This window comes from Coregonus lavaretus (genome assembly GCF_964263955.1).
Source record: "Coregonus lavaretus genome assembly, contig: HAP1_SCAFFOLD_9166, whole genome shotgun sequence".
In the NCBI taxonomy this organism is placed as follows: Eukaryota; Metazoa; Chordata; class Actinopteri; order Salmoniformes; family Salmonidae; genus Coregonus; species Coregonus lavaretus.
The window spans coordinates 1-16,731 of NW_028157244.1; the positions used below are offsets into that span (position 1 = coordinate 1).

The 16,731-nt window shown below is 48.1% G+C and overlaps 1 protein-coding gene across 1 annotated transcript; it reads left to right on the forward strand.

Annotated features, from left to right (window-relative positions):
• Positions 1-450: 450 nt before the first annotated feature.
• On the forward strand, positions 451-11,046 carry LOC311125650 (receptor tyrosine-protein kinase erbB-4-like; the record flags this gene model as incomplete). The annotated part of the gene is made up of 2 exons (XM_084199684.1): positions 451-763; positions 8,381-11,046. Coding segments are annotated over 2 exons (1,221 nt in total), but the record flags the coding sequence as incomplete, so codon positions are not given.
• Positions 11,047-16,731: the final 5,685 nt, after the last annotated feature.

Genomic DNA, 16,731 nt, shown 5'->3' on the forward strand with positions numbered 1-16,731 from the left:
GTAGAAACTCTGGCAAGCTGGCCCAGCTCTAATAGCTTGGAGCTATCCTGGAAAATATCAGGAAATATACTTGCCCTATATGTCATGTAATATGTTCAGGTGTTTAAATACCAACTCTGTTTTCTTCTCTTTCTTTCTTGGAGCCCTTTGAACCAAACTACACCCTGGAAAACAGCCGCAGAGAAATGTCATTTCCAACAACATGTTGGTTCATGGAATCAAATGTTTTTCTCTCATAACTCTCGTCCAAATTTGATTTCAGATTAACTAGACATATACAGGCCCTCTATTGTAAGAGATGTTAATCTCAATGAGAATAATACATTAAATGAAAAAAAAAGGAAGAATATCCTTGACTTGTTAGAGCGGCCTTGTAAAATGAGCATTAGTCCTCCTACACTGGAGTTAATGTTTTCCTCTCCCGTTGTCCCTTCTCCCCTCTTTCCCCAGAACCAATTTATGTACCGGGACGGTTCAGGCTCGGCCCCTGAGGAGGGCCTGGCATCGGGAGGGTCCCCGGCTTGTGTCTCCTCTCCAGATCCTGCAGGCACGCAGGGGGCAGCCCTGGAAGCCCTGGAGGACCCGCGCTGCAACGGCATCCTGCACAAGAAGAAGACCCAGACAAGGCCCGGGGCAGAGGACAACAACGGACAGCGCTACAGTGCCGACCCTACCGTGTTCCTGGGGGACCGGGGTGTGGGGACCCGGGGGGACACGGACGAGGACGGCTACATGACCCCCATGAAGGATAAGACCTCATCAGGTAGGTAGACCATCTAGGGCCGGTTTCCCAGACACAGATCCTAGTCCTGCACTAACTAACACACACAATGAGCTTAATCTGTGTCCAGGAAACCGGACCCTAGACCCTAGAGCCTAGACAGGTCTGGGCCTAAGAGCCAACATCTAGACAAGCCTGAAGCTCCTATGAGGGCTCAGTGAAAAGAGCATAGCTTTGTTTGTTCCTTTGAAGCAGGGTGGAAAAACTGAACACTTCAACAGTTCAACAACAGTTTAACAACAGTTTAACATGGCCTAGTTTTCTGTAGCAGGGGTAGTGTCTTGCTCTGTAGTGTTAGGGCCTACACCACTTCATTCAAAGCCTCAGTATCTTTATTGTCTGTTCAGAGTCTTCATTCACTACTATGTTCACTATAGCTTTGTCTCTATCATTTGTGAACAATAGCCTATAGTACTCCCAGTCAATTTTAGCATAACAGTATGATTCTACATTGTTCTACATCTTTAGATTCCCATTATATTGTATGCTGACTCTGAATGTTGTAAACACCAACTTTAGTTCAGATGTTACAGAATCGCTACTTCGGGCTTTGATCATAAGCTATTTCACTCTGTCAGTCTCATGCAATGTTATCGACTTTGATTTGTGGAGATAAACAAAAGCCCAGAGCAACAAAACTGATGAAATGTCAGGTCTGAAGGCGTAGAGAGGAGGAGTGGAGGAGTGGAGGAGTGGAGGAGTGGAGGAGTGGAGGAGTGGAGGACTAGAGGAGTGGAGGAGTGAAGGAGTGGAGGGGTGGAGGAGTGGAGGAGTAGAGGAGTGGAGGAGTAGAGGAGTGGAGGAGTGGAGGAGTGGAGGACTAGAGGAGTGAAGGGAGGAGGGGTGGAGGAGTGAAGGAGTGGAGGGGTGGAGGAGTGGAGGAGTAGAGGAGTGGAGGAGTAGAGGAGTGGAGGAGTGGAGGAGTAGAGGAGTGGAGGAGTGGAGGAGTGGAGGACTAGAGGAGTGAAGGGGTGGAGGGGTGGAGGAGTGAAGGAGTGGAGGAGTGGAGGAGTAGAGGAGTGGAGGAGTAGAGGAGTGGAGGAGTAGAGGAGTGGAGGAGTGGAGGAGTAGAGGAGTGGAGGAGTAGAGGAGTAGAGGAGTAGAGGAGTAGAGGAGTGGAGGAGTGGAGGGGTGGAGGGGTGGAGGGGTGGAGGAGTGGAGGAGTGGAGTAGAGGAGTGGAGGAGTGGAGGAGTGGAGGAGTAGAGGAGTGAAGGGGTGGAGGATTGAAGGAGTGGAGGAGTGGAGGAGTAGAGGAGTTGGGAGGAGTGGAGGAGTGGAGGAGTAGAGGAGCTGGAAGGAGTGGAGGAGTAGAGGAGTAGAGGAGTAGAGGAGCTAGAAGGAGTGGAGGAGTAGAGGAGTTGGAAGGAGTGGGGGAGTGGAGGAGTGGAGGAGTAGAGGAGCTGGAAGGAGTGGAGGAGTAGAGGAGTAGAGGAGTAGAGGAGTTGGAAGGAGTGGGGAGGAGTGGGGAGGAGTGAAGGAGTGTCACGGTCGTCTGACGAATGAACAGACCAAAGCGCAGCGCGTTGAGCGAACATGACTTTAATATATAAAGCACAAACTACAAAACAAAAGACGACTCGTGAAGTCCAAAGTACAACGACTGAAACACGGAACATGGAACAAAGGAACAAAAACCCACAAACACAAGGTGAAAACACACACTTTAAATATGGCTCCCAATCAGAGATAACGAGCCGACAGCTGACACTCGTTACCTCCGATTGGGAGTCACAAGACCAATTACCCCAAAAACACAAACAAATGAAACGCACCCATACCCAACACCACCAAATGAAATACACCCTGACTCTAACTACACAGTCCCAGAGCCAGAGTGTGACAGTACCCCCCCCCAAAGGCGCGGACTCCGACCGCGCCTACACCCAAAAAATGGGGAGGGCTGGGTGGGTGTTGCTCCACGGAGGCGGCTCTGGCACTGGTCGTGGTCCCCACCCCACCATAGTCACTACCCACTTAGGTAACCTCCTCCAACTGACCACCCAACACCCTAACCCACCTGGATTAAGGGGCAGCACCGGACTAAGAGGCAGCACCGGACTAAGGGGCAGCACCGGACTAAGGGACAGCACCAGACTAAGGGGCAGCACCGGACTAAGGGGCAGCACCGGACTAAGGGGCAGCACCGGACTAAGGGGCAGCACCGGACTAAGGGGCAGCACCGGACTAAATGGCGGATCCTGGCTGGCTGTCTCTGGCGGATCCCGGCTGGCTGGCGGATCCAGGCTGGATGGCTCTGGTAGATCCCGGCTGGACGGCTCCGGCGGATCCCGGCTGGACGGCTCCGGCGGATCCCGGCTGGACGGCTCCGGCGGATCCCGGCTGGACGGCTCCGGCGGATCCCGGCTGGACGGCTCCGGCGGATCCCGGCTGGACGGCTCCGGCGGATCCCGGCTGGACGGCTCCGGCGGATCCCGGCTGGACGGCTCATGGCTGGCTGACGGATCTGGCTGCTCATGGCTGGCTGACGGATCTGGCTGCTCATGGCTGGCTGACGGATCTGGCTGCTCATGGCTGGCTGACGGATCTGGCTGCTCATGGCTGGCTGACGGATCTGGCTGCTCATGGCTGGCTGACGGATCTGGCTGCTCATGGCTAGCTGACGGATCTGGCTGCTCATGGCTGGCTGACGGATCTGGCTGCTCATGGCTGGCTGACGGATCTGGCTGCTCATGGCTAGCTGACAGATCTGGCTGCTCATGGCTGGCTGACGGATCTGGCTGCTCATGGCTGGCTGACGGATCTGGCTGCTCATGGCTGGCTGACGGATCTGGCTGCTCATGGCTGGCTGACGGATCTGGCTGCTCATGGCTAGCTGACGGATCTGGCTGCTCATGGCTGGCTGACGGATCTGGCTGCTCATGGCTGGCTGACGGATCTGGCTGCTCATGGCTGGCGGAAGGCTCTGGCTGATCCTGTCTGGTGGACGGCTCTGGCTGATCCTGTCTGGCGGAAGGCTCTGGCTGATCCTGTCTGGCGGAAGGCTCTGGCTGATCCTGTCTGGCGGAAGGCTCTGGCTGATCCTGTCTGGCGGAAGGCTCTGGCTGATCCTGTCTGGCGGAAGGCTCTGGCTGCTCCTGTCTGGCGGAGAGCTCTAGCGGCTCCGGTCTGGCGGACGGCTCTGAAGGCTCATGGCAGACGGGCGGCTTTGCAGGCTCAGTACAGACGGGCAGTTCCTGCGGCGCTTGGCAGACGGACAGTTCAGACGGCGTTGGGCAGACGGGCAGTTCAGACGGCGTTGGGCAGACGGACAGTTCAGGCCCCGTTGGGCAGACGGGCAGTTCAGACGGCGTTGGGCAGACGGACAGTTCAGGCCCTGTTGGGCAGACGGCAGACTCTGGCTGTCTGAGGCGCATCGTAGGCCTGGTGCGTGGTGCCGGAACAGGAGGTACCGGGCTGAGGACACGCATCTCAGGGCTAGTGCGGGGAGAAGCAACAGGGCATGCTGGACCCTGGGAACGCACCGTAGGCCTGATGCGTGGTGCCGGAACTGGAGGTACCGGGCTGAGGACACGCATCTCAGGGCTAGTGCGGGGAGAAGCAACAGGGCATGCTGGACCCTGGGGACGCACCGTAGGCCTGATGCGTGGTGCCGGAACTGGAGGTACCGGGCTGAGGACACGCATCTCAGGGCTAGTGCGGGGAGAAGCAACAGGGCATGCTGGACCCTGGGGACGCACCGTAGGCCTGATGCGTGGTGCCGGAACTGGAGGTACCGGGCTGAGGACACGCATCTCAGGGCTAGTGCGGGAAGCAGGAACAGGACGCACAGGACTCGGGGAACACACAGGAGGCTTAGTGCGTGGTGTAGGCACTGGTGGTACTGGACTGGAGACAGGAGGTGGTGCCGGAAATACCGGACCGTGCAGGCGTACTGGCTCCCTTGAGCACTGAGCCTGACCAACCTTACCTGGTTGTATGCTCCCCGTCGCCTGACCAGTACAGGGAGGTGGAATAACCCGTACCGGGCTATGTAGGCGAACCGGGGACACCATGCGTAAGGCTGGTGCCATGTAAGCCGGCCCGAGGAGACGCACTGGTGACCGGATGCGTGGGGCCGGCCTCATGACATCTGGCTCAATGCTCAGTCTAGCCCGGCCGATACGTGGAGCCGGAATGTACCGAACCGGGCTATGCCTGCGTACAGGAGACACCATGCGCTCTACTGCGTAACACGGTGTCTGCCCGTACTCTCGCTCTCCACGGTCCGTCCAGGGAGTAGGCGCAGGTCTCCTACCTGACTTCGCCACACTCCCTTCTAGCCCCCCCCCAAGAAATTTTTGGGTAGTACTCTCGGGGTTCCAGCCTTGCCTCCGTGCTGCCTCCTCATATCGCCGCCTCTCGGCTTTAGCTGCCTCCCGCTCTTCACGAGGACGGCGATATTCTCCCGGTTGATCCCAAGGCCCCTCACCATCCAGAATCTCCTCCCATGTCCATGAATCCTTTATGGGAGTCCATAAATCCTGTGTAGGTAGGTCCTGTTGCCGCTTGACACGCTGCTTGGTCTTTTTGTGGTGGGTTTTTCTGTCACGGTCGTCTGACGAATGAACAGACCAAAGCGCAGCGCGTTGAGCGAACATGACTTTAATATATAAAGCACAAACTACAAAACAAAAGACGACTCGTGAAGTCCAAAGTACAACGACTGAAACACGGAACATGGAACAAAGGAACAAAAACCCACAAACACAAGGTGAAAACACACACTTTAAATATGGCTCCCAATCAGAGATAACGAGCCGACAGCTGACACTCGTTACCTCCGATTGGGAGTCACAAGACCAATTACCCCAAAAACACAAACAAATGAAACGCACCCATACCCAACACCACCAAATGAAATACACCCTGACTCTAACTACACAGTCCCAGAGCCAGAGTGTGACAAGGAGTGTCAGATAGATAGATTCCATCCCATACTGTTATATTGCATGGCAGGCAGCGGTGCAGGACTGGAGCTGCTGGTTCACTGCATGCTGCTGGGAGAGGAGACTGCCAAAGAAAGGGTTGGCAAGGTGGCCTTCAGGTCTTGAGTGTGGATCATTATCATTTTCCATCTGCTCAGTGCTCTTTAGTGAACTATCTTCTTCTCTCTCTCTCTCTCTCTCTCTCTCTCTCTCTCTCTCTCTCTCTCTCTCTCTCTCTCTCTCTCTCTCTCTCTCTCTCTCTCTCTTCTCTCTCTCTCTCTCTCTCTCTCTCTCTCTCTCTCTCTCATCTCTCTCTTTCTCTCTCTCTCTCTCTCTGTCTCTCTCACTCTCTGTCTCTGTCTCTCTCTCTTTCTCTGTCTCTCTTTCTGTCTCTCTCTCTGTCTCTGTCTCTCTCTCTTTCTCTGTCTCTCTCTGCCTCTCTCTCTCTTTCTCTCTCTCTTCTCTCTTCTCTCTCTCTCTCCTCTCTCTCTCTCTCTCTCTCTCTCTCTCTCTCTCTCTCTCTCTCTCTCTCTCTCTCTCTCTCTCTCTCTCTCTCTCTCTCTCTCTCTCTCTCTCTCTCTCTCTCTCTCTTCTCTCTCTCTCTCTCTCTCTCTCTCTCTCTCTCTCTCTTCTCTCTCTCTCTCTCTTTATCTCTCTCTCTCTCTCTCTCTCTCTCTCTCTGCATGCTGGGAGTGTTTGGTGCGTGCTGGGAATTGTTTGAGTGAGTGCTAAGTGCGAGTGTTGTGTAGAGTTAGATATCCTGGGTTTTCCTTTTCTTGGTGATATCCTTTTTTCTTCTATGCATGATTAAGGTTATTATTTCTATTTTTTTGTTGTGGTAGAATTAAGTATATTGTTTTTCGTGTCGAAATTACCCTGATTTTGGTGGGGATGGCGGCCCGAATCGGGACGCCGTCCCTGTCACTTCGGCACGGCTTTAGGTGTGTTACTGAAGCTACTGTCACGGTGGAAGAGGTTCTGGTCGCCGTAGGAGAGAAGGTAGGATATGAGAATGTTGCTTATGCGTCACGGATGAATAAAGCGGTGGTGGTATTTCTTAAAGAAGAACGCCTTGTTGATCGTATGGTTGAGCATGGCATACTTCTTAAAGGAATGTTTATTCAAGTTACACCGCTTTTTTCTCCGTCAACAAGGGTAACGATTTCAAATGTACCGCCGTTCATTCCAAATGAGCTATTGGAGCGCGAGTTATTGCGCTTTGGGAAGTTTGCAAGTTCAATTAAGGTTGTCCCATTGGGTTGCAAACACCCGGCGTTGAAACAGGTTATGTCGTTTCGGCGACAGGTGTTTATGTTTTTGGACTCACCGGAGCAGACTTTGGAGTTATCGTTTAAAGTCAAGTATGACAATAGACTGTATATGGCTTATGCTAGTACGGGTAGTCAACGGTGTTTTGAGTGTGGGGATGTTGGTCATAAGCGACATGCTTGCCCGAAAAGGGAGAAGGCAGAGGGAGGGGCGCAGGTGGTCCTCGTAACGCCTGGGCCCACTGATGTAGGAAGAGGTGGGCTGACAGTGGTAGAGCAGCCACACGCATCTGTTGCTGAGGAACAAGTTGTCCGTGTTGAGGGCACAGAGGTGCAACTTGTACCAGAGGGAAATGTTATGCAGCAGAAAAAAATTGTTGTAGAAGGTAAGGATGGATCTGAAGGGCCATTTCCTCAGACTGGTGAGGAGGTGCCCAGTACGAGTGCTGTGGTACAGGAGGGGGTACATGTGGAGCTAATCTCCCAGGTAGTGGAGGAGATGCCCACTATAAGTAATGGGTTACAGGAGAGGGTTCATGTGGAGCTCATCTCCCAGGTAGTGGAGGAGATGCCCACTATGAGTGCTGGGGTACAGGGGGGGCTAGTCTCCCAGGTAGTGGAGGAGATGCCCACTATGAGTGCTGGGGTACAGGGGGGGCTAGTCTCCCACGTAGTGGAGGAGATGCCCACTACGAGTAATGGGGTTCAGGTGGGGCTAGTCTCCCAGGTAGTGGAGGAGATGCCCACTACGAGTAACGGGGTTCAGGTGGGGCTAGTCTCCCAGGTAGTGGAGGAGATGCCCACTACGAGTAATGGGGTTCAGGTGGGGCTAGTCTCCCAGGTAGTGGAGGAGATGCCTGGTACGAGTGATGGGGTGCAAGTGGGGAGTGTTGAAAGGGATGTGGTAGAGGGGAGTCAGTGGTCTGTGGCCTCAGTTGAGGAGGATCAGGAGAAGGATATGGATATCTCTCTTGATACGATATCAGCTGGTGAGGACTCAATTTACGATCTAGAGGAGGTAAATGGGTTTCTGGATCAGACTTTTGGGAAATCCGTCAAATTGGCAGATTATTTTGATGTTGATAAGTTTGTGAGGTCAGCTGTGATGTTACAGAAGACGGTGGGGTTAGACCAGTTGAGTGAGAAGAAGCGGTTTCGCTTGAGGAAATTTGTTACTGCTGTTGCAGCAGCAAAAGGTGGTGGGAAACGTGGTCAGGTTAAGAGAAAATTTAAATAATGATGATGATTATGCCTCATAGGGTGTTCTATTCTCTTTGTCTGGTTTCTCTGTGGTATCTTCTGCTTTTCCTTTTTCTTTTCTATATGGAGGTACTAAGGGTAGGTTCTCTCTCTCTCTCTCTCTCTCTCTCTCTCGCTCTCTCTCTCTCACTCTCTCTCTCTCTAGACAATCTGAATCCGATCGAGGAGAACCCATTCGTGGCGTGGCGCAAGAACGGAGAGGTCCACGCGCTGGACAACCCGGCCTACAACAGCACGCCCAACAGCCAGCCCAAGGGGGGTGAGGACGAGTACATCAACGAGCCTCTCTACCTCAACACCTTCCACAACCCCGGAGACCTGGTCCTGAGAAAGAACGGTCTCCCATCACAGAGTACAGCCTCGACTATCAGTACTGGCTCCTATCCCCAACTCACCATCCAAACTGGCCTTCCTTACTACCCTATCGTACCGACACAGAGCTCCCCTTCTGGAGTGCAGGGAGTCTGCCATCACCTACCGCCGGGTCACCACATTCACACGCTCCACGGTGTTAGTGTCAAACCTGGCCCCTCGGCCCTTTCTGGCAACTCACCACAACGGGCCCACCTGGGCCTTCAGGCCCACCAGTCCCACCTAATCCAGTGTGGTGGTGGACCCTCGGCCACCCAGGTCTGCCACCCTGAAAGGTCAAGTGTCAAGAAAGGTCCCATCTCCAAGTCGGCGCCCGAGGACCAGAGAAGTGTCATACCAGCCTACCAGGGGCACACCACCCACCCTGGCAGTGTGCTGAAGCAGGGACAGGGGCACCAGACGGGGGGCAAACCGGCAGGCAAGAAGCTCAAGGTGACCTTTGACAATCCAGAGTACTGGCAACACAGCCTGCCACCCAAGCCGTTGAACAGCGGTACCAACCAGCCGGGCAGCACCCCTGAGGCGGAAACCACCAACGGCAAGTTGTTCTACAAACAGAACGGCTGCATCAGGCCGGCAGTGTCCGAAAACCCTGAGTACATATCAGAGTTCTCGTCAAATCTCAAGCCGGGCACGGTTCTGCCGCCTCCCCCGTACCGGCAGAGGAACACAGTGGTGTAGAACCAAGGCCCCAACCCCCCTTCCTCCAGCTCCTGGACCAGCCGGTACCCAGCATTCTTCGGTTCCTCTGACCCTTCCTCAGCCCCTCAAACAGCTACGAGAGCCTCCCCAAAACCCCCTCCCCACGACATCCCACCATCCATCACCTGAGCTAACTAGCTAACTAGCTAACATTCTCCAGAGAAGGAGCTAGCACACCCTACTCACAGTACCACCAACCAACACGCTACCAGGCTCCACCTCCTTACCTCCACTCTAGCCCCTAACTGGTACAGTAACAACAGTAATAACTACTATAGGTAAAGACCAGTGCTAGCCACGTTAACCTCTGACACTGTATATAAGCTGGATTGGCAGCAGTGGTGGTGTTTGTGAAAGGAGTATCGAGGAGCCACGCAATATGGAGGTAGCATGACCATATGTACTGTTCTCTACACAGACATGTACGGTCTCAGGACTCTCAGGACGGTACGAGGGAACCACGACGAGGAACGCAGATGGACAAGATGAAGCGTGTCGACCAAGAGGTGTTATACCGACCACAGTGTTTTACATGACTGCTGTTGCGATAAAATTAACTGGAGTGAGAGAGATGGAAAGACAACCAACCACTACTGTATGTTTAAATGTTCCTCACAAAGGAGCTACATATTGTAGATATTGCATCACCACCACTTCAGTGTTACTCACCTCTTACAGTATTTACGGTAACTAACTCTGTGGTGACCAAGCCTTGTACCATTTTTATTTTATTTTCACAATTATTTATATAATGTGTTTGAAACATCAACTACTTACCTGTATGTACAACGCAGGTCATCCATTGGATTCTTTTTTTTGGTGTGGCGTTCACTGTTACGTTGTTCACTTGAAAACTCTTATCACGTCTAAAACTAGTGCAAACCACGTGGGTAGCTTAACTTGAAAACTCTTATCACATCTAAAACTACTGTAAACCACGTGGGTAGCTTAACTTGAAAACTCTTATCACGTCTAAAACTACTGCAAACCACGTGGGTAGCTTAACTTGAAAACTCTTATCACGTCTAAAACTACTGCAAACCACGTGGGTAGCTTAACTTGAAAACTCTTATCACGTCTAAAACTACTGCAAACCACGTGGGTAGCTTAACAAATAACCCTGTAAAAGTTCCTTTATCACTGGCTTCAATGGAATGACATAGGTTTTTTCTCTTTTTTTTTCTCTATAATGTCTCGAAGAGATTCATCACTGCGAGGAAATGAGGTTATGCAGATTGTGGCCTGACACAGGGACACAGAGTTTGTAGTAACAGTTTGCAATGCAAATGAGAGGGTAATGAGGAGTAGCTGTAGCATCAAAAATAGTCTTCGTTATAACGCTCTACGGTCTGGATAATGATCAGTGGCTGAGACGCAGAGAGAGGAGGTGGAGGGTGTCCTTCCTAGTGGAGACCTGGATGAATGGATGAGACAGCGACAGCAGGCCAGAGAGAGAGAGATCAATACATGGATAGACAAACAGACAGTGAGACAGACATAGATCCATAGAGACAGATCCACAGAGAGAGAGAGAGAGAGGGAGACAGAGAGACAGAGAGAGAAAGAGACAGAGACAGACAGAGAGAGAGAGAGAGAGAGAGAGAGAGAGAGAGAGAGAGAGAGAGAGAGAGAGAGAGAGAGAGAGAGAGAGAGAGAGAGAGAAAGAGAAAGAGACAGAGACAGAGAGAGAACGAGAGAACGAGAGAGAGAGACAGAGACAGAGAGACAGAGAGACAGAAAGAGAGAGAGAGCTCCACAGGGAAGGAGGGAGGGTGGTAGTCATGGTGTGTGGTGGATGATGGAGGTAGTTTAACCACAGAACTAGTCCTCTATAGAGGTAGTAGTTTAACCACAGAACTAGTCCTCTATAGATGTAGTAGTTTAACCACAGAACTAGTCTTCTATAGATGTAGTAGTTTAACCACAGAACTAGTCCTCTATAGAGGTAGTAGTTTAACCACAGAACCATTCCTCTATAGAGGTAGTAGTTTAACCACAGAACCAGTCCTCGATAGAGGTGATGCTTCACTTAGCTAAGCCCAGTGACAGTTGAGACACATCAGCTAGCCTCCTCTCTCCCCCTGACAACTCTCAGTTCACCTCTATACAGCGATAGGATTACCAACTCCTCATGCTAAATCCAAAATGTCAAGTTCCAGAGATTTGACACGGAATCTTCTTGTGTGATTCGCCGCAGGGCTCTCCGTTACTCATGAGCCGAGGGCTATGTGAAGAAGGGTCAGTTCAGTTTTCAATTCAGCAAATACAAATTAAATTCATGACTTAAACATTGCCTTTTATTAATTAACTCGATTGAATTGAAAACTGATCTGACCCCAACCTTAATGTGAAGGGTATAACTAGTGCCAAATGGAAAGGCATGTGTAACTGACCATTTAGAATAAATAGTGAAATAGGAACTTGTACTAGGAACAGTTACCTGTACTAACTTGTACTACTGATGCCTCATAAAAACCTATGAGAATACTGCCAGACAGCTTCTGCTGCTAAGTGGAACGTCCATGACCTCTTCAGAGTCATTTGCTTACACTGCTTTTACGGAGCCGTGCACGTTCATTTGTCATTTCCAACTCGATTTACTTGGTCTATATTTCATCATACAGTGTAAGGAGACGTGTCCCAGCTGTCCTTGTGGCAGTGAGGAGGGACTGTTATTTATATGTGTTTCTACTGCACTGTGGGTGTCCATATGGAGCACTTTGATCAAACTAGCAGGAAGTGAAAAATATAAAAAAGAACATGTGTTTTTTCTTAGTTGCAATCATCGGCACTACATGATTATTTAAAATGCATGTCACATTCACGCGTACAAGGTTGAGATATGTGAAGGAAATATAATAGAGAGAAACTTCAGGTGAAGGGACATACTGAAGTACTTTATTTATTTATTTACTTCCTGTATTTCTATTGCCTCTGGTTATGAGGATGATTATTTTGTCCTGCCTTTGGACCCGAATAGTTCTGGAAACTGGAATCATCATTTAATTTCAATGTGAAATATTAATGTTGTGTTTTCAACTTGTTTTTCCCAAGGACGGAAATGAGAGATTGCAGATTCTATGATTTTCTAAACCAGTGAAAAAACAGTCTCTCTTTTTACGGTGTTCATATTAGGACAGCCTGTTATGACCCTGAGCCTGTCCTGTTACGGACACCATAGCTGCCGACAGTTTGGCTCAATATTAGCCGTCCACCATTTTGTTCAAATAGCAACACCCGTTTTTGACGACTCTTTATCTACCAGAAAACAACATCTGTACTTGGTTGTAATCTTGTAATATGACGTTCAACCAGATAACAGCCAACTTATGCCGTCTTTCTCAGTCGTCTTGAAGTTGAGGTCTTTACCTGGTTGGAAAGGTTGAAAAGGTTTTGGCCCCTTAGTATTTTGCTATAGAGTATGTAGCTGGAAAGTATTCTAAGACACAATCAGCAGCACAAGTACTGTATCCTCCACCACTGCAGTGGAACTGTATTAGCTGTGTACTGCCTGTACCTAATACTATATCATTATGCATGATACCGCAATGTGAGTGCTATTGCCCTTTACCCTGAGTATTTGTTAGTTCAATTAATAGTATTTTAAATTTTTGTCCTGTTTGAGGGACAGCTTCTCTTGCTGTTTGGAGGAATGAAATCAGTAGCACAGATTCTGTAGGAACTTCCTGTTGTTAAGGTAAAACACACCATGGAAAGGTTTAAGTGTTTAATACCTTACACCACTGTATACAGTTCATTCACAAACATACACACCTACTGTCAAATATAGGATTCATCTTTACTGTTCAATATAGGAATCATCTTTACTGTTCAATATAGGATTCATAGTCATCCTGACTTCTACTGTTAATTTAGTCATATTTATTATGTCCGATGTTTTGGTCTGCCAATGTTTTTTTTAAACATTATTTAAACATATTCAAAAAGACTTAAGCATATTTAGATGTTTATTTTATTGTGTCGATAAAGTGTATTTAATAACATGAATTAGGGTTTTTATAGCCGCAACACACGTCACCTCATTCAGTATTATCTTCAGATAATATTTCAATACATCCTAAACATTTTACACAATCTTAATTACATCTTAATTGCACGAGTTGTCGTATTAGAGTAGACTCATTCTTTCGGTAAAATGTTTGTGTTGAAATTGATATACCAATCGAACCAATGTAATTGTACAGTCATTTGGACTTTCCTCCAGATTGAACACACTATTGTCCCATTACAAAAATGTGAATAGTATTTTTATAAAGCACTGAGACGAGGCGACCCGCTGAAATGTGTACATAGAGGAGGAGAATGCTTTGACTTTTTAGCACTTTTCTCTCTGTATCAAGTTCATTTCTTCTTTGTTATTTTCCCTTATTATCTGTTTACCAGGTGTCAGCGTTAGATATGACATAGCTTCTGGGTGTACAGTAGGTGTACTTTGGGTAGTACATTTTGATTTGAAATGTAAAACACCCCTGTTGGCCACTCGCCTGTGAGACTGGCTAGTTGACCTGTATTTAATATCTGTGTTGGGGTTAACAATGGTTTATAGCTTTGTTTTCCCCAACCCCCTCTCTCTCTCTCTCTCTCTCTCTCTCTCTCTCTCTCTCTCTCTCTCTCTCTCTCTCTCTCTCTCTCTCTCTCTCTCTCTCTCTCTCTCTCTCTCTCTCTCTCTCTCTCTCTCTCTCTCTCTCTCAATTCTTCAGAGCAGAGTGTTGCCAACTCGACCTGACAAGATATGTTTCTGCCCATTTTCTATTTCAGTCTTGTGCTATCCAGTCCATCTATCTGCTCGTTTATCAGTCCAGTGTGGAAATGTACATTCACCCCTGAGCCAACATTTTCCATGATTTCCATGTTCGAAGACATCAAGGAAGATGTAGAAATTGAGATCAGTATCGTGAGGCGCCTCCCACTTAACTGGCCTGTATAGTATGTGAACAAAAAGTACTAAAGTTATTTTGATGTAATGTTTGATTTACCTGCATGCTTATTTATAAATGTAGTCAAACACTGACAGAGACACAGTGTGGCCCTTCCTTTTCCGGTTCAGCCTCTCTAGCTCCTGTTATCTGCTTCCCCCATAATGTTGGCAGCACTGTCTACAACTCCACTGAACTTTAGACCATACCTAAAGCTTTATATCATGGAAGTACTGTTCCTCATATTTGTTACATGAATCTGTCAAAAATATATTTTTAATTTAATATAAATAAAGATTGATTCAATATTTGTGGGGGTATGTCTCTTTGATGGTCGTTGAGTGTTTCTGTGTTAAAAATCGTATGATATACTGGGTGCTTGGAGCAGGGTTAATAAGTGAGTGAAGCTTACAACTGTGAGGGATTGGTGGCCGATTCTGATTAAAAGGAAGATTGAGTATGGGCTTCCGACCCAGCAGGGTTTTAGCACGTTTGTCTGAATGTTGTCGTTTGCCTTTTAGTTTATTTTGTGTTGTTTTGGTCACCATCTATGAACATTGTTCGCCTGCTTAGATTGGCCGACTACAGTGTCTCCAGTGAACTTGCCCTCAACACTGGTAAGTATGCTGTCTCCCTAAGGACATACATAAAACACAATGTTGGCTTACCTGACTGATCATGTTAAATGCACACATTCAGTGAGGTTACAGACTTGTTTATCTTAGAGTCTCTAGATTGAGCCAGAGTAGGCGTTTGGATGGGTCTGCTAACCAGTTTGGTCAGACTAAGCTTTAGCACATCGAAAGCGGCGCACACGAGACCCTGGGTTTGAACCCCAGTCAGCCTTGAAGTAAGACATTGTGAATAGCATTGACAGTGTTAAAAAGTGACATTTGACTATGAAAGGACATAGATAAGAACTAAGTCTAAGATAACAAGAAGCTTCTGATGATGAACTCAAGTCACCGTAATCTCTGTTTCACCCGATTGACTCTATACAAAAAGTTGTTAGAAGCTAGATACAGCCCCATGCATGAGTCCCATGCTTACAAAGACTTCAATATTAAGGCTTCGGAAATCATCAAAGGTTTCACAATGTTCTTGTCTTTAACCACCCCACATCTAATCCAAACAAAGTAATGTGTGAAGATAACATTTTGCTCTAATTTCCCCTTGGTCTCACGGTGTACTTAGTCCGCTGTTTACCAGACTGTGTTACGTAAACTGGCTGTGGCACATCGTTTCCTATGCAGTGATGTTCCATCCGCTCGCTCCGCAAGGCTTTCATTTCAATCATAAATAATACAAAACTGTCTAAGGGCAGAATAAGAGCTTTCTGAAGTAGCTACTATTAATACTAATAGGGCAATGTGGTGCTTTATGTAAACACTGTTTATGAAACAGGAAGGACTTTGCTGACACTTCCTCAAATGCAGCAGGTACACTCTTAGAATAAAAAGGGTTCCAAAAGGGTTCTTCAGCTGTCTCCATAGGAGAACCCATTTTGGTTCCAGGTAGAACCATTTTGGGTTCCATGTAGAATTCTCTGTGGAAAGGGTTCTACATGGAACCCAAAATTGATCTTCAAAGGGTTCTCCTATGGGGACAGCCGAACCTTTTAGGTTCTAGATAGCACCTTTTCTTCTAAGAGTGTAGGTTAAATAAAGGTAATTCATTTTCTGTACCTTGCTCATTCTTCTGAGAATGTATTCACTCTGTTAAGCTCCTAGTACAAAACAGTAAGTGGAAAAAATGTTTTTATATCAAATGAAAGGTAACAAGCATTGTCACATCTGTAATTTAAAAAGGAAATAAATAATGTTACCTAATATGTCCAATACTAAAATCAACATGAACTAATTCACACTGCATTGCCATTTGTCCAAATTGCCTAAAAGGTCAGATTCCAACTCTAATACATTTACATTTACATCATTTATCAGACGCTCTTATCTAGAGCGACTTACAGGAGCAAAAAGTGCCTTGCTCAAGGGCACATCAACAGATTGTTTACCTAACCAGCTTGGGGATTCAAACCAGAGACCTTTCGGTTACTGGCCCAATGCTCTTAACCACTAAGCTTCCTCCCAACCCATACAATTAAACAGTAGTTTGTACACATATAATTTAGATTTTAGTGCATTAAAAAACTAAATTGGACATAAGAGGTGATTATAAAATTCAGTACCACTGTAAAATCATTTGTCAGTGTAATAAGATTTGCTTGTTAAACCAGATATTTCTGTGAAATTAGATATCACTGCCATGTAGTTAGTAGGTCCTGGGTAATTATCCTTCCACAGCCCTGACCACCTGTAGTGCAGCACTGTGATGTCTTCCCATTGTTGGCATGACTGTTTCTGGTTAATGGCGTTGTGTCACCTGATGAGTCTCGCTCACCCAGCATTACAGGCTGCATTTAAACAGGCCAAGACTCTCAACTAGAATGTCTTAATTAGTGCAGAATATTGTCGTATAGGCTGGT